The following is a 23338-nucleotide window of genomic DNA, read 5'->3' as shown; positions in this document are numbered from 1 at the left end:
CTCATTCTGTATATCTTGTGTTCTAAAATTCAAAATACTTAACAGCTGACCATTGACAGCTCTCTTGGATGGGTGTTCTCAACCTGGGATCCATAGACCCCTTGCTTAATGGTATTGGTCCATGGCATAAAAAAGATTGGGAACCCCTGCTCTAGGGTATAAACATTGGGAGATTCTTGAAACTCCTAATAAAAAAATTTCTCTGAACTCTTAAATGTTTAACCACTTATTTGATACCATATGTCGTTCTAGACTCTTCAATATTCATCCCACCCAGGGCCGGATTAAGCTAGTGCGGGGCCTGTAACGTATGTTATAAAGGGGCCCTAAATTTTAAAAATGCACTTAATTATTAAAACATAAATTATTTACTTGCATAGTAAAGTAATTAAATTTTTTCATTTGCTATACAGCCAGATAATATGACAATTGTCTGACATTTCAGTAATAGTATTACTTACATGTAGGTATCAATTTCAAGTGTCAAAAGTAACAAAACTACAATTTGAAAGTTAGATTTTCTATATTTAGCGTGAGCAAATTTGTTGATGGTACTGGAGATGTCTATTTTACGCAGAAGTTCATCTTCAATGCTCATTAGAGTGAGATTGTTCAATCTGTTTTGACCTATAGTGCTCCTTAGTTCAGTTTTAATCATTTTCAGTTTTGAAAATGAACATTCTCTACTGCAGTTGGTAACCATGAGTGACAAATAGATGCGCAAGGCATTTTCTACATTTGGGAAACATGACTCCAAAGAATTGTCAGTTATCAAACGGTACAACTGTAACTCTACAAGGTCTTTTTTGGTGCCAATATGAGAAGCAAGATCAGTTTTCAACAGTTCAGTAAACTGCACAAATTCTTCATTAAGACTTTCTTCCAGATATGATTTAATAAGATTTGATGACCTCTTTATGATCTCTTCAGGTGTAAACGACCGTAACTGATGAAGGAATCCAAAAACACCATTCACCTTTAGATAAGCTTTCTGCCTTTTTGACAGGGCAGAAAATAAGCTGTCAATATGGCAAGAAATGTTCGGCTTTTAAACTTCTGAGAAGGTGTTTGAGATTTAACAAGTGGATCAAGAGTGCTGGAACTACTGAAATCACCATATGTGCGATTTTGCTTGTGTTTTCTTCGAGTTTGCTGTTGGTAATCTTCACAGTCAGATCCCTGGCTTTTTGCTCAATGTCTGAAAAAGTAGACTGCATAGCTTGAATATATCCATGCAAGGATTCATAGAGTGCACAAGCTGTGTTCAAGTCTTGGCCAGAAGATTGCAAAGAAGCACTGGTCATTTGAAAACGCTGTAATACTTGATCCCACAATATGATCATTATTCCTGTTTCCAACTTCATCATGGTTGAAAGTAGTCCACGAGCCTGTTGTCGACACTCTGCCTTCTGACCATTGTTATTTGAAGTGTCATCCAAGACTTTTATTGCAGAAAAACTGTGTAAAAGTGCTTTTGTTACATCTGCACGAGCTGACCATCTGGTATCTGACATTCTTTTCACATGGGCAAAAGAGCACCACCATCGGATAATGCAGCAGAAAGGAGATCCCACCGATAAGTAGAAGCAGAAAAAAATGTGTATAGGCTTTCTACAAATTGAAAGAAAATTAATGCTTCTTGACAACATTCAGCAGCCCATTTTCCAACCAAATTTAGTGAATGTGCAAAACATGGAATGTAATCTGCAAACTCATTCAGCTCTTTAATTCGTGCTTATAAGCCACTATACTTGCTGGTATTGTCATAACTTTGACCACAGCAGTCTTTTATATCAATGTCATTTTCCTTTAAGTCAAGTAAACTTTGAGCGAGCTGTTCAGCACTATGACCTTCCATATCCAAAAACTTCACAATTCTTTCATCTGGTCCAGACGGCAAAACATAGTGCACAGTCAAAGTCAGCTGGTCCACATTAGATATATCTGGAGTAGAATCCAATGAAACAGAATAATACTTGTATTTCTACATTTCACTGATAATGTGATCCAGTATGCTGGATCCAATCAGATTGATGAATTCTGCACGTTGTTTTAGATGGGTATGATTTATGTCCCCTTCCTTGGTTTGCATGAGCATTTATACCATGAAAACAGCAAGCATCCAACACACGCCTGCACACACATACTGTACCATGCAGCATGCAGCTCCCCCGACATGAAAACAACAGCGTTGCCAGATCGCCGTCGTTGTGGCGTGGATGAAATCACAGAGTGTTGCGTTACCAGTAGGTACAAGGCAGTTTCTCTATTCGACAAAACAAGGTTACAGCAGGCAGAGACCCCTGGCAGAACAGGTCTAACTGCTTTGTGATTGAGGCTTGATATTTACTTGCTAAGCACAAAGGACAGTTCATAGTTACAATTATAGACAATTCTTTGAAGTTTTCACATCTTTTGATTAAATTCATTCTACTGGCGCCAGTATGCCTAAACTGGAATTCATGGCCTTTAGGAATGCAAGTTAAAATCCATAATACATTATTTGGTATGTTACGTGCTAACACAGAGGACAATTCATATTCAAAAGCATAGATATGGTGTCTTCGCAACTACCTGTAAACTTAGCATTCTTGTCTCAGAGGTGCCAGAGATACATTGTTACAAATGAAACTGGGTTCACAAATTTTAGGAAATGCATTGTTATGAACTCAATCCACAGTATTTTGTCAAAGAGCAGAAGACTGATGGCTGGAGTCATTTATTATTTAAGTGTAAATGAATCGTCTACCCAAAACTCACTCTAACAGTCGTGAGAATACGATTTCACCAGACTGCTGCTTGCAAGCATTTAGTGCGGGCGGGGCCCTCGAAAATGCGGGGCCCGTAGCATTTGGTACTTTTGCTACTAGGTTAATCCAGCCCTGATCCCACCTTTCCTCTTTAAAATCCAATGTGTTTCGATGAGGTTTTGTTTTGTTCATAAGATATGAACATTGATGGTAAGACCAGAGTTAATTGTTGGTCCATTACTATTGTTACATACCTTGTGGGTATCTTGTAACTGCCTTATGACCATGATGTAATGGTCTTGTGATGGTGGGGTGATGTAATTTTCCCGCCATTGTGAGGTCACGTGATGACATGCTCTCAACAGGTATATAAAGGGAAACCCCTGTTGTGACGCAGTTAGTTTCGTTAGTTCATCAGTTACTCCGTTATGCTGCGTATTCATCTTATTTCAACGTGTATACCTCCGCCGTGCGGAGCGAGCAGCTGGTTGTCTTCGAGCAGCTCCCACAGCTGCTGGTGACGTCCCAGCCGGTCGTTCTGGCCGGAGACTTCAACTGCACCATTGACTGCACCAAACGGTGAAGACAGCCAAGCTGCGCGACGCCTGTGGCACCCCCACAGGTGGAGCACAGCCACAAGCCACCTGGACACGATCGGACGGCTCAGCCCGCTCCCGGATCGACTTCCTCTTCCTGTCAGAGTCCCTCACGGTCAGGTCCACTGACGTCACGCCGCTGTTCTTCTCTGACCACTGCCTTCTGAGAGCCACCTGTCTCTTACGGGAGGACCAGAAGGCAGGCAGGGGGACTTGGAAGCTGAATGTAAAGCTGCTGACCCCAGAGAACATCGAGGAACTAGAGAGCGAGTACACAGGTTGGAGAATCTTAGAAAGCCTTCTTTGATTCCCTGGTTCACTGGTGGGAAGCCACCAAGGAGAACATCAAGAGGTTCTTCATCCGCAAGGGTATCCAGAAAGCAAGGCAGAAGCGGGGGGAACTGTGTAAACTTTAGACAGAGTTGCAGCAACTCCTCCTTCTGCAGTCGAAGAGGGTGGATGTCAGGGAGGAATTACGACAGGTGAAGGGCCGGCAAGCCCAGCACCTCGCCGCCGAATCCTCCAAGATCATCTGCCGATCAAGGCTCCAAACCGTGGAGCAGGACGAGACGTGCTCACGCTTCTTCTTCCAAAAGGTGCACAAGGGGAGCTCTGTGATCCACAACCTTGAGGAGGAGGACGGCTCAGTCGCGACCTCGCAGACCGACATACTGAGGATTTGCAAGTCCTTCTATGCTGGTCTGTACGACGAAAAGGCCACAGAATCCACAGCCTCCCGCAACTTCCTGTCGTCCGTCACGCAGGTCTTAGACGACAGCAAGCAGGAGAGTCTGGATCAGCCACTGACCCTGGACGAGTTGACAGGCTCCATCCGTTCCTTTGGATCGGGTAAGACTCCTGGAGACGGCGGCTTACCGGCTGAGTTGTACTCGGCTCTGTGGAATTGGATGGGCCCAGACCTGCTGGAAGTGTACAACGCTATGCTTCTGGCCGGCAGTATGTCAGAGTTCATGAGGAAGGGCATCATCACCCTCATCTACAAGCAGAAGGGGGAAAGGGAGGATATTAGAAATTGGAGGCTCATATCACTCCTGAATGTGGATTATAAGATCCTGTCCAAGGCTATCGCCAACAGGGTCAAGTCTGCTCTGGGACAGGTGATCCACCCGGACCAAACCTGTGCTTTACCAGGCAGGAAGATCTCAGACAGCCTCGCGCTGCTGAGGGACACCATCGCCTACGTGCAGGACAGGGGGGTGGTTGCCTGCCTGGTCAGCTTGGACCAGGAGAAAGCCTTCAACCGGATATTGCACACGTACATGGTGGACGTGCTCTCCAAAATGGGATTTAGGGAGGGAATCTGGAATTGGATCAGACTACTCTACACAGACATCCGTAGTGCAGTCCAAGTCAACGGGTGGGAAACAGACAGCTTCCCCATCAGGTCTGGAGTCAGGCAGGGCTGTTCCCTCTCCCCTGTCTTGTTCGTGTGCTGCATAGAACCCTTTGCCGAAGCCATCAGGAGGGATGAGGGGTGGAGATAAGAGGGGTGACGCTGCCAGGCAGTGGAGGGACCCAAGTGAAGACCTCCCTGTACATGGACGACGTCACCGTCTTCTGCTCTGATCCGAGGTCAGTTCGCAGGTTGATTGGCATCTGCGAACAGTCCGAGCTAGCTTCAGGGGCCAGGGTCAACCGCACGAAGAGCGAAGCCATGCTCTTCGGCAACTGGCACGACCGACCCAGTGTCCCCTTCACCATCAGGTCTGACCACGTGAAGGTGTTGGGGATCTGGTTCGGAGGGGCTGAGGCGTGCAGGAAGAACTGGCAGGAATGGACTGCCAAGGTGAAACAGAAACTGGGACTGTGGGGAGGGCGCTCCCTGTCGATAACGAGCAAGAACCTGGTCATCAGGTGTGAGGTGCTCTCAGGGCTGCTGTACTTGGCGCAGGTGTGGCCCGTCCCCTGCTCCTGCAGCTCGGAAATCACCCGGGCTGTCTTCAGATTCGTCTGGGGATCCAAGATGGAGCGGGTGAGATGGACCGTCATGCACAAGGCCCTGGACAACGGGGGCAAGAACGTCCCCAATGTCGCCCTCACCCTGATGGCCAGCTTCGTGTGTGGCTACATCAGGCTGTGCGTAGATCCCAGATACGTGGGCACAAAGTACCACTATGTGCCCAGGTTCTACCTGTCGCCCTGGCTACGAAGGATGGATCTGGCCCCTTTCCTGTGCAACACCCCTGTCAGCTGGTCATTGCCTCCATACCTGTCCTTCGTAGAAAAACTCTCCAAGACCAACGCATTTGACCACAAGGCCATAAGACAGTGGTCAGCACGTACTGTCCTGCAGGCACTGCAGGAGAAGGACGAGGTGGACACAGTGGGGTGGTTCCCTGAGCAGACTGTCCAGTTCATCTGGCAAATTGCCTCATTGCCAGATCTCACCAACAGGCACAAAGACCTCGCCTGGCTGGCGGTGAGGGGGGCCCTCCCAGTCAGATCCCTCCTGTATGCCCGGAATGTCGTCTCCGCACCCCACTGCCCACGGGAGGACTGTAATGGGGTGGAGTCGGTGGCTCACCTCTTTGCACACTGTGGGTTTGCAAAGAAGGTGTGGAGGAGAATGGAAGGGACGGTGCTAAAATTCATGCCCAGCAGCTGTGTTACCAAGGACTCCATGATCTACGGGCTGTTCCCGGAGACGCACACGGAGACAAACATCCGGTGCTGCTGGCAGATCATCAATTCAGTGAAAGACGCGCTTTGGTCTGCCCGAAACTTGGTGGTCTGCCAGCACGTGGAGATGTCTGTGACTGAATGCTGCCGACTGGCTCACTCTCGCCTGCAGGAGTACGTTCTGAGGGATGCACTCAAGCTTGGTGCGGCCACCGCGAAGGCCCAGTGGGGAAGGACCACAGTTTAACGTTCATCACCCGTGGGAGTGGGAGGGGTCGGGTGAGGAGGAGACTAACCCTCATCAGCGGTGTGGACAGATGAATCAACATGGTGCCCCAGGAGAAGGTGGAATTGTTAACTTGGAAAAGGAATTAGAGCCAACGCCTGCCTTTATTGTTGATAATTTTGTTGTAAATAAGTCTTAACTCTTGACCAAGGGTTGAGAGTAAATGAACGATTTATTGTAAACATCTTTCATTTGTATATGAACAGAGAGTCAATGCATAATTTTATTGTGAATAACTTTATTTATTGAATAAGGACTCAGGGTCAATGAATGTTTTTTTTATATGTATATAACTTTATTTTGTAATACTTCTGAATAAAGTATTTTTGGCGGAAAAAAAAATTCATCTTATTTCATCATTTCGTTTTAGAGTTTTATTTTCTATTGTAAGGTAAAATCATTGTGCTGGCAGTTTCACCAATCGCTGCCAGTTTTGTTTGGGGTATCTTCTGTTTATCTTTACATTCTAGTGTTGGAGAGTGAAGACCTTACTGAAGTACGGGGACCTGAAGGATTGAGGAAAGTTAGTATCGTTTGGCGGTTTCATAAAGGATCGACCTTCTTGAATCTTCATTCAGAAATAGTAACTTGCATCTAAGATAACTCCTGTAAGATCAGGAAGGTTTTTTGCAGTGTTCATTCACCAGGAGAAGGTCAGTTCCTTTAAGTCGTTTTATTTCCTTCGTCGTGATTCCTTTGGACAGAATTAGCAGTAACGTCACGTCTTCGAAGAAATCCGTTTCCAGAGAAGTCTCTCCTTATTGACTGTGTAAATCACTTGGACTTTTGAATTTACCACTTTAAGCGCTGTGTTCGAATTTACCACTTTAAGAACTGTGTTGGAATTTACCACTTTAAGAACTGTTCCAGAGTTGCCGTATAGCAGTTAACTTCCGGTTAAGTTAGTTGTTTGAATTCTTTTCGCTATTGTTGAGCAGAGTTTAATAAATGTTTATGTTTGTCTTTTAAAACCTGACTCAATTCTATATTCATTGTTGCTGGTCACTTGACACTATTTCTGGAGCTAGGACTTGATAATCTATTTTAGAGAGCAGTTAAGTACCAGCAACATAATTTATTATGGAGAATGAAGGTCCATACTTTATAATTTATTGTCGTCAAACAATTGGTACTAGAATGTACAATCATCACAGCGATATTTGATTCTGTGCTTCACACTCCCTGGATTACAAATATTAAATATTAAAAATATTAAACATAGTTAAAATTAGTAAATATTAAAATTTTAAATTATAAATCGTAAATAGAAAATAGAAAAGGAAAAGTAAGGTAGTGCAAAAAAACCGAGAGGCAGGTCCGGATATTTGGAGGGTACAGCCCAGATCCTGGTCAGGATCCGTTCAGCAGTCTTATCACAGTTGGAAAGAAGCTGTTCCCAAATCTGGCCGTAGGAGTCTTCAAGCTCCTGAACCTTCTCCCGGAGGGAAGAGGGACGAAAAGTGTGTTGGCTGGGTGGGTCGTGTCCTTGATACATATTATTTGCTCAAAGAAAAGTCATCTCTGGGATGAATTCATTACTTCTTCACTGCACTGCTCACTAAGCCCAGATATTCATTATAAGACAAGGAGGCCAAAACCATACGTACAACCCTGTGTTGTAGCAAATGTCCTTTTGAGAGTCATACCGCTTGGATATAAACCCTTTAGCCCACCAAATCTATATCCATCATCAATATCCCAGGATTCTCCAACAAACCCACTCAGGGCAATTTACAATGGCCAATTCACCTACCAACAGGCGTACCTCTGAGATGTGGGAGAAAATTGGAGCACCCAGAGAAACCATGTGGTGAGAGGGAAGATATGCATAGTCCATAGAGACAGCACTAGAAGTCAGTGTTGAATCTGGGTTGCTGGAGCTCTGAGCTAGCAGCTTGACTAGTGCCACAATTGGGAAGGATAAGTAAAGGCTAGCAAACAATTTGCTTTCCTTATCATTAGCTACACCTGCTCGCTAACTTCATGCAATATATGTAAAATATCCACTTGGATCTCTCTAAACAGTAACCTCTAACAGTTCCTTACAATTTTATAAAATTCTTTCACTTAACTGAGGAACGTTGTGTTTGCTGATTTTTGTACATATTTGCAGAGTAGTCTACATTCCTCTGCAGCTTCTTAGCATTCCTCTTGCAGATTACTTGCATGCCCAGATTTATATAAATAGCAGATATGGATAAATTAGTTTCCCACATTTAACTCATTATTGTCAACTGGAAATAGCTAATTCTCATGGCATCCTAAAATTTGCAGCTAGACCTTCTGAAATTCAGCAGTTTATTCCAGCTGTATTTGTTAGCCATTCCTTTGTCTACGTATAGTATCAACTTGTCCCATGAGTCCTGATCTTGACCAAATGTACTGTATTTGTTCCTTTTGAAAACAGGAATACAGTGATTTTTAGCTCATAGATAAATTTGGATGGCTGCCTCATTGCTTACTAATTAAATAAGTGTTTGTTACAATGAACAGGTAAAGCAGAATTATTTAAGATTCAAAATAGTTGACTGCCATTCTTCAGTACACAAGTGTAAAGGAAAATGAAGTGATTGTTACTCTGGATTTGCATAAAAATTATGCAATATTTTATTATTAATACAGAACCTTCATAATTCCATACATGATTTGTACTTTTCATAATATTGTGAATGATTTAAATTTTTTATTTTGTAGAAACTTTGTTTTGACTTTGATACATACCAGCTCATACTTTCATGAAGCTCTGTTTTGCCATTCAACAGAAGATAATCTGAAGTCAGAAGTCAGTGACGAGTTGCAGAAGAATAACTAAAAATCATGTAAACTTTTAGTTCAATTGATCCCACTTCTTTGTTGAACCCAGAAAGGGGTTCAGACCAGTTTAATCTTAGTTTGTATGAGAAGAAGATAACATTACTAAAACATAAACTTCTGCTATTTTGACAATTAGTAATCTAACACGACAGTTTTCAATGTTGAGTATTTTGTTTCTTGTGAACTAAAGCCACGTTTTGGGTGAAGAGCTTTTGGATGTTTCAGTAATGAATTTCAAGAGTAACGGCAATGCAATAATGTCAGAACAATGCGATAATGTCAGAACAATGGAAGTAAGTGTGTCTGAAGGAGTGATTGGTGCTGCCAAATAGTCAGTCAGCAGGAGGCCATGAATTAAGATTAAAAATGTTCTCGCAAAGCGAATGTGTAGAACAAGTTGCAAAGAAGCAGCATAAGTAGGTTCATTTCTGCCAGTCCAGTGAAAAGCCTATTTCCTCGGCTTTTGTTATTTCAGTTTTGTGTGCTTGAATTAAATGGTCTTTGTTAAAAAATCAAAATTTGTTAAGATCTCAGTAACAGTAACACAGCTGAACCCAGTGTGCAAGTCAAAACACCGGTCATAAAATGATCCTAAATTTCTTAAGCAATAAAGTTGGTGCATAACAAGTTTCAATTTGCAGAAATAGGATAGAAAAATTAACCCCTAAATTTTGGACTATATTTGAATAGGCATCTAATCCAGATACAGCACATGGGCTTAACGATGGCAGAGAACAAGCAATTGGTCAAACTACCTGCCTTACTGGGTAACACTGATGAGCTGTAGGCACCATTGCAGCCTTGTGCCTTGTATTTGGGGAGGAGGCCCACAATATGGTACCTATGGAAGAATCCTAGCTAATGTGACAAATGGTATACTTCAACACAGAAGGTGCTGCTCAACAGATTGGAACATGCCTCATAAATTTGTTGGAAAACTGGAAATCATAGGGCGTTTCTGATCGAGTGTCATATGTGTAAAAGTATACAACAACTCAAAACTGTAATTTTAGATTATATTAATTACTCTTAAATAGAAATAATGTGTAAAAATTTGTGTGATTACAACTTTTGCCATGCATGCTTCTGCCAATAGAGAAGAACAACTTACGTATTAAATACAGTATCTTATAACCTGTTTTTTTTGTTTGAGATTTTTAATGTAATACATTTTTAAATAATGAGGAATTTGGTCCCCCATTTGTAATGTGAGGGCTTGCTGAAATTATTTTTCAGATTTGATGGTGAGCACTCTACAGTACATTGCTCTTGTAAATTGCATGTGAGCATTAAATGGATGAATCTGCATTGTACTTTATTAATGTTTGGAAACTTTGATTGCAGGAGGATTTTCAGAGGAAAGCTTCGGCTGGACTCCAGAAGATGACACCGTCCAGCAGGCTCGACCAGTTCAGATCCTCGTTGTTAATGATGATCATACGTTTGAACTGGATGAAGCGGCTCTGAACAAGATTCTTCTCTCAGAAAAGGTTAGGGATCGAGAAGTGGTAGTCTTGTCCGTCGCTGGTGCCTTCAGAAAAGGAAAATCATTTCTCATGGACTTCATGCTGAGATATATGTATAGTCAGGTAAAGTAAGAATTAAACAACCATGCTATTCTGTTGCCATTTACAGTGGGGAAAGCTACTGCTTTCGAGATTGAATGCTTGACTCTCTATATCTATTTTTCCAAGTTCTTTATTGGGACAGCAGAGTGTAGATTCACTAATTCATTCTCATCTCTTGGAGAATGAGGTAAGATTTCTTCTGTGAAACTGAAGTGCGTGCCAAACGTGTTCATACACCATAATTCATTTCCCACAAGAAGTAACCGAAGGTTTAGCTGAAGAATAATGACAGAAATAAGAAATTTAATGAAACTTTAAAAAAAAAACTAGAGGAAACCCGGAAATACAAAGCTTGTATTTTTGAATGCAGAACAAAAAAAAATGTCACTGAAATGCTCCTTAATTTTTATGCATCAAGACCCAAGAATTTTAACTATGAAAAAAACGCAAACCATTTTACCAACAAATTCCTGAGTCCAATGTGTGTCTGAAGCAGAAGACTTTCATCTCACATATATGTACTTTAAATAGGTCAGTGACATAATGCTGCTCAAATTCCTTTCCCTTCACATAATGAGTTTTAAAAATGTTACAATTTGTGATCATCTTGGCCAAGAAGGAGCACTGTTCTGGTTTGAATTATCCATAAAGCTCATACTCTGTTACCTGGAAGCAGTGACTTGTCATGGTATGCTTTTACAGTCAATGGCAGCTGTCTCGAATCTTGCCCAAGTCTCCTCCTCCATGTCAGAATTTCCACAATGAGTATCAATATGTTATTTTGCTGTAGGAAGCACCACAGACATGGCTAACATCTATAATGCACTTCCATTAGGATCACTGGTTTGGAGTTAGAACGAGTTATTTTGCCTGATCGTATTTTCCCATGTCAGTTTCACAGCATCCAAATTGTAGTTGTAGTCTGCACTGAACAAAAAAATGGGATCTTGTAACTTCCTGCCACATCATTAGGTGCCACAATTCTTTTGCTGCATCAGCTATTTTAAAATGCGTTATCTCTTGATAGAATTATACAGAAAAATTGCTCATTTAGAGCAAGTAGAGTGAGTGGGCTCATATGACAAGTTAATGGGGGCCAGAAGAGATAGAATGCAACCAACAGGTATTCTTGGTGTTTTAATCTTTGAACGGATTTATTTATTTCTGCATTCCAATGGCATTATCATCATTTAGCTTTGGAGTGCAATTCCACGGCAAGAAAAACTTAGAAGTGTTACACTGGGAAAAGATAGCAACTGTTGCATGTAGATAAACTTTGACCAGTCCACAATAGATTCTGGTTGTTTTTCATATAGGCAGCCATAGTGTAGGCTGTAATTACAGAGGAAGAAAAAAAACGTTGCCAAAATTATATATTTTTTTATTCACTTCAATTTAGAAGTGGGTGTAAGTTGAGCAGGAACTTCTCATTGTCCAGGACATGATTTTCTGAAGTTGTAACTGTCTGGATTTTAGACATTTTGTACACAAGATATCTGAATATATACAAGATAAAGCCAGTGATGAGAAAATAAAGATTTGGATCCCACTTAAAATATGTGAGTTCTTTCACTGAGAAGTTATAACTTTGTTCTTGGGAACCAACCTAATGTTTTTACTTCTATTATTCAGCCAGTAAATTAATCTAGATCCTAAATAAATGTTTTCTTTTTATTAATTTATGCTTATGCATGTCTTCTGGTCTCATTTAAAAAAATTTTCTTTAAAGTAAAACCCTAAATTTACTCTGATAAACTGCAAAGTAATTTTTTTCAATCTATGAATCTTGAGCTTCTTTCACCAATGCTGATAACTCAGCAGTCATGATCAGGGTTACCGCCTGCTACATGCTCTATTTTTTTGTTTTTGTCTTAGATGACCATTGCAAAGTCTTAGCATTGCTTGTGTAGACTCGCATTTTCCTATTTTGGCTCTGTGGTAGAGTATTATGTTAAATTCTTTTCACTGGAATTAATTCAACAAATTGGCCAATAAAATTTGCCTTTCCACAGCTCCTTCTAGTTCTCTTGACTCAATTTATTTGTATGCTTGTTACCCATGTTTCAATTTTACTTGCAGCAGAGTTGCAGAATCTCATAGCCCAGAAGGATAAAAGCATTGTGTTCATCACATGCCAATTCTCTGAAAAAAAAATTCTGTACTCTTTTTCTTAGCTTTTCCTTTTTTCAAAGTTTTCCTTTTCCATATTTCACTTTTTTAAAAGCTCCAATGGACTTCTTTTTCACTGCTGTTTCTTATAAAGTTCTCCTTAACTATGCTCAGTATGTGTAAACAAAAAAAAACTAATTTTTAAACCTCTCTTCATTGTTTTGGTGTAAATCGTAATTAGTGCTTTTTGGTTATTGAGTCATGATTAGTGATAATACTTATCAGTTTACCCTATCAAAATCACTAATTGGGAACATCTTTGTCTAATGTCTGAAATTTCTGGTTTTAATAAAAATACACCAATTCCTTTTGTCTTGACTCATAGTTGAAGACTCCCTTCCTTGTGAATCTCCTTTGGAATTGTTCTGTAGGTTTGAGTGTAAATTGTCTAAATTTGATTAAAACTATCATCGATTGGATTGGGGATAACTGTTAATTGAACAATGTACCTTTGTTACCTTCACTGGTCGGGTGACAACTGCGTTTTATTCCTGGGGTCCTTCCTGTTCAACTGCTCCCTGCTTCAATTTGCAAATGAAGTTTCATTTGGAAAATACCATTGCTGATGACTATCTGTGGCCGTTGTGATAATATTCAGTTGCCTTGTGAAATCATTCTGCAGCCAACCTGATAACTAAATGAGTACTTTAGAGTCATTGATTGTGATGTATATCTAGTGAACACTGCAATCTGCAGAGTCCCAACAAGTGTTAACTGATAATATCATTAATATTTTTATAGCTATTCAAATGGAACTCCACAGTTCCCCTTGCTTAATTTGCTTCCTGTAAGTGATGGCAGTGGGTGGGGTGGGAATTTGATGGGATGAAGGGTAAGTGGTGGAGGAAGAGTGGAGAGCAGTCCCTAGACTCTTGGGTAAACTCTCTGTAGTTTTGTTGTCACAGGTTGCATCGTACATTAAATCCTTGTTGGAAATCATCTAACTTGTGTTTCATTTTTAGGTCATAGTGATTGGTTTTATACTCGTTGTACTATTTCTGAAAATATCAAAAGTATATTGGGGATATAACTCCCAATTAACCTTGTATTCACTATATGCTATACTAAGAAAATCTGGTCTCAGGATGGGAGAATCCAGGTAGAAATACAGTTATTTTTTATTCTGTTTTGAATTAGAATTGTTCAATTCCAGTGTACAGGATCATCTTTTAAAATTATGCATTAAAATAGAAGAAATAAGAGTAGGTCTCATCCACTAAGTCCCTTTAGCCTGCTCCACCACACAATAAAATCATAGCTGATCTGACTTTGGCCTCACCTCTCTTCCCTATCTCCTACCAATAATCCTTTATTCTCCAGTTATGTAGGCTATGATTACATTAGAAAGGAAACCATTTGCCAAAACTATTCCCCCCCCCCACACACACACACATTAAATTAGAAGAGGGTGTAACTTGAGCAAAGTTATAAATAGCCTAAAAGTCAGTCTCCCTTAGACTTGAACCTATTTAGTAAACCGACCCACAGCTCTTTGGACTAGGAAATTCCAAGGGTTTACAATTCTGAGAGGAGAACTTGCCTCTCATCTCTATTCTAAATGGGCAACCTTCTTACTTTGAAACTACAGCCCCAATTCTACAATGCTCCATATAGGGATCATCTTCTGAACTCCCACTCTGTCAAACCTCAGACTTCTATGTTTCACACCTTTCATTTTTAACATCTGTACGTCTAACCTGTTTCATTTGTTCCTCAACCAAAGAATTACCCTAGCTTTCCTTCTTGGAGCTGCTTCTAAAACAAGTATGTCCTTCCCTTGCAACACACAGAAAATGCTGGAGGAACTCAGCAGGCCAGGCAGCATCTATAGAATAAAGTACAGTCAATTTTTTTCCATAGATGCTGCCTGGCCTGCTGAGCTCCAACAGCATTTTGTGTGTGTTGCTTGGATTTCTAGTATCTTTCCTTGGGTGGTTCCTTAAGGATTCAGCATGAATTATTTCTACTTTCCACATAGTCTTTTGTAGGATCTGTGGGCTGTCACAGATAGAGAAGGTGCTGCTAGATGACTAGGTTGACTGAATAATTGTAGGCTCTTACTGTTTATGCTTGACATCTACACAATCCTATTGGAGAGAGATTCAAAGTGGTCAGTCTTCTTGCATGCTCTTCTTCCTGTTTGAGGTGTTCCATTTTCTTTCCAAGGACGTTTTGGGAACATTCATGAACTCTTATTTTTTTCCTCTCTGTCTCCAGAAATCATTTTGGTGCAACAAATTTCAGTTTAGGTTGCTTTCTTCAGTTGTGTGGCCTGTTCACTGAAGATGGTTGCACATGATCAGAACTTTGGGGTGGGGGTTTTTGACATCAGCGAGGAAGCTGGTTTTGTAGATGCTATATTGCTGTATTGGCTCCAGTTCCCCAATCCATTGCTTGCAATATGTCGTCCATGTGTCTAAATCAAACAGGGATGCCAGCTGCTGACTAGTCCAAGAGCAAGGGCATGGTCTGAGTTTGAAGTTTTGGTCATCAACAGTTCTCTTTTGCAGATGGCTAAAGGCCATTTTGGCAGATTGGTAATGGTGCATCCATTATCCAGATAGGATGTGATCCATCAATGATCCTGATTGTTGGGAGGTTATGCTATGTGGTGCACTGGACAAGTATGGTATCTTTGTTTACAAGATGTTTAAAACAAGGCCCCCTCTCTCACAAACTTGAGAAATTGACAATGGTTGGAGCCTGGTCTCAATGAGTGTGCAGGCCATAGCCACCTGCATATTAGAAGCTGATGAATGAAGATGGGCGATTTTGATTCAAGAACTAACATGGTAAAGGCCGAAGGATTTCTTGCTCATCTTATAGATTAACTCTGCCTCATCAAGGAGCTTGTTAGAGGCAAGCTGAGACATTTCAGAGAATAAGTGAGAGATTCTGTATGACAACACCGTTTTGCTGAGGAGGTCTATATACAGAATGAGGCTGTGGTAGATCCATTAGTTAGCATCATGGCCCATAATAATAAAAGTATAATTTACAATAAGTATTTAAGAAAGAAGACTAATTAGATAAGTAATGCAAAAAAGAAGGAAAATTATGAAGGAAGTGTTCATGGATTCATTGTCTATTCAGAAATCTGATGGCGGAGAGGAAGAAGCTGTTCCTGAAATGTTGAGTGTGTATCTTCAGACTCCTGTACCTCCTCCTTGATGGTAGCAATGAGAAGAGGGTACGTACTGGGTGATGGGCAGTCCTTACTGAAGGATTTTTCCTTTTTAGGACATCGTCTTTTGAAGATATCCTCTCTGGGAAGGGTAGTACCCATGATGGAGCTGGCTGAGTTTGCAACTTTCTGCAACTTTTTCTGATCTTCTGCAAGGGCCCCAATATACTAGGTGGTGACGAAACCAGTTAGAGTGCTCTCCGCAGTACATCTGTAGAGGTTTGTGAGTGTCTTTGACTACCGAGGTCCTACAAACTCCTAATGAAATATAGCCACTGTTGTGCCTTTGTAATTTCATCAGTATGTTGGGCCCAGGATAGATCCTCAGAGATGCTGACACTCAGGAACTTGAAACTGCTCACCCTTTCCACTGCTGATCCCTCGATGAGGACTGGTACGTGTTCCCTTGACTTCCCCCTTCTGAAGCCCACAATTGATTCCTTGGTCTTACTGATACTGAGTGCACGGTTGTTGCTGTGATACCACTCAACCAGCTGATCTATCCTGTACGCCTCCTTGTCACCGTCTGAAATTCTGCCAACAAACACATCACCCAATTTATAGGTGCTGTGCGAGCTGTGCTTAGCCGCACAGTCATGATGGTAGAGAGTAGAGCAGTGGGCTAAGCACACATCTTTGAGGTATACCAGTGTTGATTGTCAGCGAAAGGGGAGATGTTATTTCTGGTCCGCACAGATTGTGGTCTTCCGGAGAGGAAGTCAAGGATCTAGTTACAGAAGGAGGTACACAAGCCCTGACCAGGTTTTGTTCATTAGAGCTGAGGGTATGATTGTGCAGCTATTACTATTGTGCAGATGATCCAGGCCGAGTGGAGAGCCAGTAAGATTGCACCTGCTGTAGACCTGTTGTGGTGATAGGCAAATTGTAGTGAGTCCAGGTGTTTGCTTAGGCAGGAGTTGATTCTAGTCATGACCAACCTCTCAAAGTACTTAGTCACAGTAGAAGTGAGTGCAAATAGGCAATAGCCATTGAGGCAGGTCACCCTGCTCTTCTTAGGCATTGGTATGATCTTCACCCCTGTAGCAGTGGGAAATTGAAAATGTCCCGACAGTCCTGTCAATTGGTTGGTGCGGGATTTCAGAACCCTACTAGGTACACCATCAGGGCCTGATGCCTTGCACCCTCTTGAAGGATGTTCTGACGTCAGCCTCCGAGACAGAGGTCACAGGGTCACTGGATGCTGCAGGAATTCTCACAAGTGTAATTTTATTCTCCCTTTCAAAGCATGCATAAAAGGCATTGACCTCATCTGGGAGTGAAGCATTCATGATGTTAGGTTTCGGTTTATAGGAAGTTTTGGCCTACAAGTCCTGCCAGAGCTGATATGTATCCGATTCCATCTCCAACCTCAATTGGAATTGTTTTTTCATTATTAAAATAGCCTTCCATAGGTCGTACCTGGACTTCTTCTGCAGTCTGGATCAACATTTTTGAATGCCACAGATCTAGCCCTCAGTAGACTACGAATCTCCTGGTTTATCCACGGCTTTTGGTTTTGGTATGTCCATTATGTTCTTGAAGGCACACACTCATCCACACAGGTCTTGATAAGGTTGGTGACAATTGTAACATAGTCATTCAGACTCAAAGATGAATCCCTGAATATTATCCAGTCCACCAGCTCAAAGCAGTCCTGTAATCATTCCTCCTCCTCCCTTGATCATACCTTCTTGGTCCTCACCACTAGTGCTGTGGTCTTTATTCTCTGCCTATATACTGGGAGCAGAAGTACAGCCAGATGATCAGACTTTCCAAAGTGTGGGCGTAGGATGGCACGGTAAGCATTCTTGATGGTGGTATAACAGTGACCAAGTGGGTTGGCTCTTCAGGTTCCACAAGTGATATGTGGGTGGTAGTTGTTCAGAGACTTCTTCAAGCTGGACTGGTTGAAATCACCTGCAATGATAGGGAAGGCATCAGAGTGCACAATGCATTGCTCAGCTCCTCCAGTGCCTGCCTGACATTGGTCTGAAGTGGAATATACCCCCCCACCAGGAAGATGGCGGAAAACTCCCTCAGCAGATAAAGTGGATGACATTTGACCACTAGAATCTGGTCAAGATGGCACCAGCGAACAATGATTCTTCGGGCAACATCTTCCAGATAGTGAACAATTTCAGTTTTTCTACATCTTCTCCTTATCCTTTTTATCTTAATTTTGTTCTTGAAACTGTTGGAGCCTGTGATTTACAGTCTGTAGTTCAACTGAGTGAGCTGGCGCACTGCTGTCCTCGAGAAAACTCCAAGAAAATCGCATGAGCACAAGCTGCCATGAGAAGAATCTCACAGACAAGATGAAGGGCCATGATCGACTCCACTTCTTGCCATTAAAATGTCGGGGAAGATTGAAACATCGAAACAAATGCAGAGGAGAGCTAATAGTTCTGAATGGGACTGCTGTCATTGCCCTTGGAGGGGCTGTTGGTCCCGATGCTCTTGGAGATGTTATCAAAATTCTGAGATTCATGGATTGGACTGTAGTTCAACCTATTGGCCTTTTTCGGTTCTGTGTATTCTTTCATGTTCTCGCGCATTCTTTCTTGTTGCCAACTGGTGGGTTGGGGTTTGATGTTGCTTTTGTTTCTTCATTTGGGTGATCTGTTAGTTTTTGTGCGAGGGAGGGATTGGGGGGGTTTTGGGGTTTATGAGTTTTTGTTTCTTTTTCTTTTCATGCGGGAAGATTACAGCTAGAGGGCACAGGGAGGATTGATGTCTTTCTTTCAACTACTATGGTTTTCTGTACTTTATGGCTATCTGGAGAAGAGAAATCTCAGCATTGTATTGTGCGTACATACTTTAATAAGAAAATGAACTTTTGAGATGCTCCAGATCAGGTGAGCAGGGCATCTGTGCACCAGGATGAATTAATCATAAGGCATACTCCACCTCCATTGCCTTTAAAAGATGGAGCTGCTCTGTTTATGCAGAAATTGATGATGCTGTCGAGGTGCAGCTCTGCGTCTGAAATGGCAGGGGTTAGCCATGTTTCCCTGAAGCAAAGTACACAGCAGTCCCTGATGTCCCCCTGGTACTGCAGTCTTGCTCCGAGGTCTTCATTTTTATTTTCTGGAAGTGTATATTCACCAGCAGAATAGTCAGAAGTGGAAGTATAAAGCCCCTGCATTTCAAATGAATTTGTAGACCGGCTTGGTGTCCATAAGGGAACCAAGTCTGCCGTCTGAGGTTTGTCAATTTTGAGTATCGGTAGATTTTTTGAACATCTTAAAACAATGTTGATTACTGAAGTACCCATGGCTGTGACAGTGGATTTCATCAGCAGTAGTCCTAAGAAGGAATATTTGATTATTCCCATTGGAGCAGCATGCAAACAGGCACCACATAATGGCACCGTCTCTGGACCTGCTTGCAAAAGTGCTCTTTCCACTGGGAATTGATTGCTTTACTGCCCCAGCTGTCGGTAAGGTTGGTCCAAGAATGGATGAGAGCCATCTATTCTAAAAATTGAATTGGGATTATAAATTACAGGCCTGATCAAAATTTAAAAACACTGCCAACATACATTTAAAGGATGATGGTGTAGCCAAATCAGTTGACTTGTTGTCTTTAAAGAGGATGTGAATGGAATGTTACTTTGTTTTCCAGAGGAATTTCACTCATTTTGTTTATAATACTGTTGAGGGTCTTGCCAGTCATTATTTTCAGTGGAATGATGCAGAGATTATTATTTATAATATTTTTCAATTCTTCAGTATTTAGTTATTTTTCTCTGTTATGTACTGACCTATCAAATGATGCAGCTAATTCAAATTATGCAAATTTTCAAATGACCAATCTTCATTTCTTTGTTCAGCATTGGATTACAGTCAGTTTGACATTGTGGTGATTCACAGCCTCACCCGACGATTGTGAGCTCATTCTCCAGGTGAAGTCACTGGTTGGCTCTGACTGGTTTTCCCTTATCCTTTGTCTTGATACATGCAAACCAGGCAGACTTGTGTTCTGCACAAGAAGCAACCTTTCTGACACGCCCTCTGGCATTTTATATGTTATATTCAATGTTTCATATAAAGCTTGTGTTTAAAATTATGTTAGTGATACACCACATTAAAAAATAATTAATAATAATAGAAGAAATTGGAATAACTCATCAATCAGCATTGTATTTATATTCCTTATTTGATCCAAAACATCAATGGCTCCTCTCCCCCCCACCCCCACCACCAGATGCTGCTCAACCTGCTGCGTTCCTCCAGCAGATTGTTTGTTGCCCCAGATTCCAATCTCTGCACTCTCTTGTGACCCACAGACCATTTTGTCCATTCTTTACAATGTACAGCATTTTCCACAACAGAATGTTTTCCAGAACACACCCTTTCATAAATTGTGAAACACCTGTACTCCCTTCATAGAGTCAAGATTTTGCCTTTGGACAAATTTTTAATTCTCTTCCACTGGCCAAGTCAGTATTAGAATCTTCCTGCTTATGATGCATTGACCAACTTGTTAGTAGTTCAGTAATTCAGCATTCAAACATTACAATGAACTTTGCGGCTGTTAACATTCCAGAGATAAAATTGAAGAGAATAAAAACATTGAAATTGTCATCTAGTTAAAATTTATCACCATATTGTGCTATTATCAATTGGAAATTTTTATCTCTAATTTTGCCTCTTAGTCTCCTGCTGAGCTTTTTTTCCTGAAGAAATGTGATAAAGCTTATCTGCGTTCTTTTTCTTAGACTCCCAAACACTCTAGGTTTTGGAGAGTAGAGGGAAATGTTTTGACGAATAATTGCTTTAATTGTCTGTGGTTGTTCTTCAACTTATTAAGAGCCTGCTGTTGAAAATCAGTCCAGATCATGTTTTTGTTGGAACAACTTTTACATGCCAAAACACGTGTGCGTATAATTGTCCTTTCAATATAATGTTAATTAGTATGGATTTGTTATGTTTTCTCTTTGGCTGGTCTGGTAGGTTTATTTGTTAAATTAGTATTGTATTAGAGTAATAGAAAAGTACAGCATAGAAACAGACCCTTCAGCCCATCCAGTTCATGCTGAACTATTTAAACTGCCTAGTCCCATTGACCTGCACCGGAACCATAGTTCTCTAAAACCCTACCATCCATGTACCTATCCAGACTTTTCTTAAACGTTGAGATCGAGCTTGCATGCACCACTTGTGCTGGCATTTTATTCCACCATCTTGTAAACCTCTATCAAATCTCTCAATCTTCTATGTTCCAAGGAATACAGTCCTGACCTATTCAATCTTTCCTTATAATTCAGGTCCTTCAGACCAGACAACATCCTTGTAAATTTTCTCTGTACTCTTTCAACCTTATTTACATCCATTTTTCCAGCTGGTCCAGATCCTGCTGCAATTCATAATAGCCTTTCTCACTGTCCACTACACCCCAACCTTGGTGTCATCCGCAAATTTGCTGATCCAATTAACCACACTTCTGTCAGAAAACAGGCTGCTTCAATCCACACTCGCCAGATCATTTCTGATACCATCAAAATTGGACTTTCCCATGAACCAGACCTATTTTTTTGCATCATTTACTTTGAAACTAACGGTATTGTGATCACTAGAAGCAAAATGTTCCCCTACACAAACTTCTGTCACCTGTCCTGTCTCATTCCCTGATAGCAGATCAAGTATTACCCAGTCTCTTGTTGGGACATCTACATAGTGAGTAAGGAAACTAGCCTGAACACATTTGTCAGACTCTATCCCATCTAGTCCTTTTACAGTATGTGAATCCCAGTCAATATGTGGACATTTAAAATCACCTACTATAACAACCTTATGTTTCTTGCAACAGTCTGCAATCTCTCTGCATATTTGTTCCTCTAAATCCCTTGGACTATTGGGTGGTCTGTAATATAACCCAATTAACGTAGTCATACCTTTCTTATTTCTCAGTTCCACCCATAACGCCTCACTAGACGAGTTTTCCAGTCTCTTTTGACTGAGCAGGGCTGTGACATTTCCCTGACTAGTAACACCACCCCTCCTCCTTTAATCCCTCTCACTCTGTCACACCTAAAACAACTGATCCTCAGAATATTGAGCTGCCAGTTGTGCCCTTTAAGCAAACAAGTCTCACTAATGGTTGCAGTATCATAATTCCAGGTATTGATCTATGCCCTGAGCTCATCTGCCTTTCCTTTGACATTTCTTGCTTTGAAATACACGCAGTTTAGGACATTAGTCGCACCATGCTCAACCTTTTGATTCCTCACTTTGTCTTTGGTCTTAACATCTGTCTCCACAACATTTCCACTATCTGTTCAGGTGCTGTGGCTCCCATTCCCCTGCAACTCTAGTTTAAACCCCACTGTGCAGCATTAACAAACCTTCCCATTAGGATATTAGTCCCCCTCCAGTTCAGGTGCGACTCTTCTGTGCAGGCCTCACCTTCCCTGGAAGTGAGCCCAATGATTCAAAAATTTGATACCCTCCTCCTACGGCAACTGCATAGCCACGTGTTAAACTGTATGATCTTCCTAGTTCTGGCCTCGCTAGCAAGTAGCATGGTTGCAATCCTGAGAGCACAACCCTGGCGGTCCTGCCCTTTAACTTAGCACCTAATTCCCCAAACTCATTTTGAGAATCTTGTCACTCTTCCTACCTACAGTATGTCATTGGTACCCACATGGATCAAGATGGATCAAGGGCTGTTTACCCTGCCCCTTAAGAATGCTAAGGACTCGATCCGAGATGTCCCGGAACCTGGTACCAAGGCAACATACCATCTGGGAATCTCGTTCTTGTGCATAGAACCTCCTTTCTGTTTCCCTAGCTAACAAACCCCCTATCACCACAGCTCGCCTCTTTTTTCACTTCCACAGACCACAGTACGTGTGCTTGCAACTCTGTGTGTCCGACAGAGTGATCAGCAGCACTGGGGCTCCACAGGGGACTGTCTTGTCTCCGTTTCTCTTCACCATTTACACCTCGGACTTCAACTACTGCACAGAGTCTTGTCATCTTCAGAAGTTTTCTGATGACTCTGCCATAGTTGGATGCATCGGCAAGGGAGATGAGGCTGAGTACAGGGCTACGGTAGGAAACTTTGTCACATGGTGTGAGCAGAATTATCTGCAGCTTAATGTGAAAAAGACTAAGGAGCTGGTGGTAGATCTGAGGAGAGCTAAGGTACCGGTGACCCCTGTTTCCATCCAGGGGGTCAGTGTGGACATGGTGCAGGATTACAAATACCTGGGGATACGAATTGACAATAAACTGGACTGGTCAAAGAACACTGAGGCTGTCTACAAGAGGGTCAGAGCCGTCTCTATTTCCTGAGGAGACTGAGGTCCTTTAACATCTGCCGGACGA

The 23338-nt window shown here is 41.7% G+C and overlaps 1 protein-coding gene across 2 annotated transcripts in view; it reads left to right on the top strand.

The window, feature by feature from the left end:
- The window catches only part of atl1 (atlastin GTPase 1), an 83442-nt gene that overhangs the window by 10368 nt on the left and 49736 nt on the right, over positions 1 to 23338 (top strand). For both annotated transcript variants that reach the window (XM_072269244.1, XM_072269253.1), the window contains exon 2: positions 10431 to 10675. In XM_072269244.1, the coding sequence (XP_072125345.1) occupies positions 10431 to 10675 (245 nt within the window). The remainder of the gene's footprint in view (positions 1 to 10430; positions 10676 to 23338) is intronic.

Source organism: Mobula birostris, chromosome 1 (assembly GCF_030028105.1).
Source record: "Mobula birostris isolate sMobBir1 chromosome 1, sMobBir1.hap1, whole genome shotgun sequence".
NCBI lineage: Eukaryota > Metazoa > Chordata > Chondrichthyes > Myliobatiformes > Myliobatidae > Mobula > Mobula birostris.
Note: the sequence above shows the minus strand (reverse complement) of the source record. Positions and strands in the feature narration are given on the sequence as shown.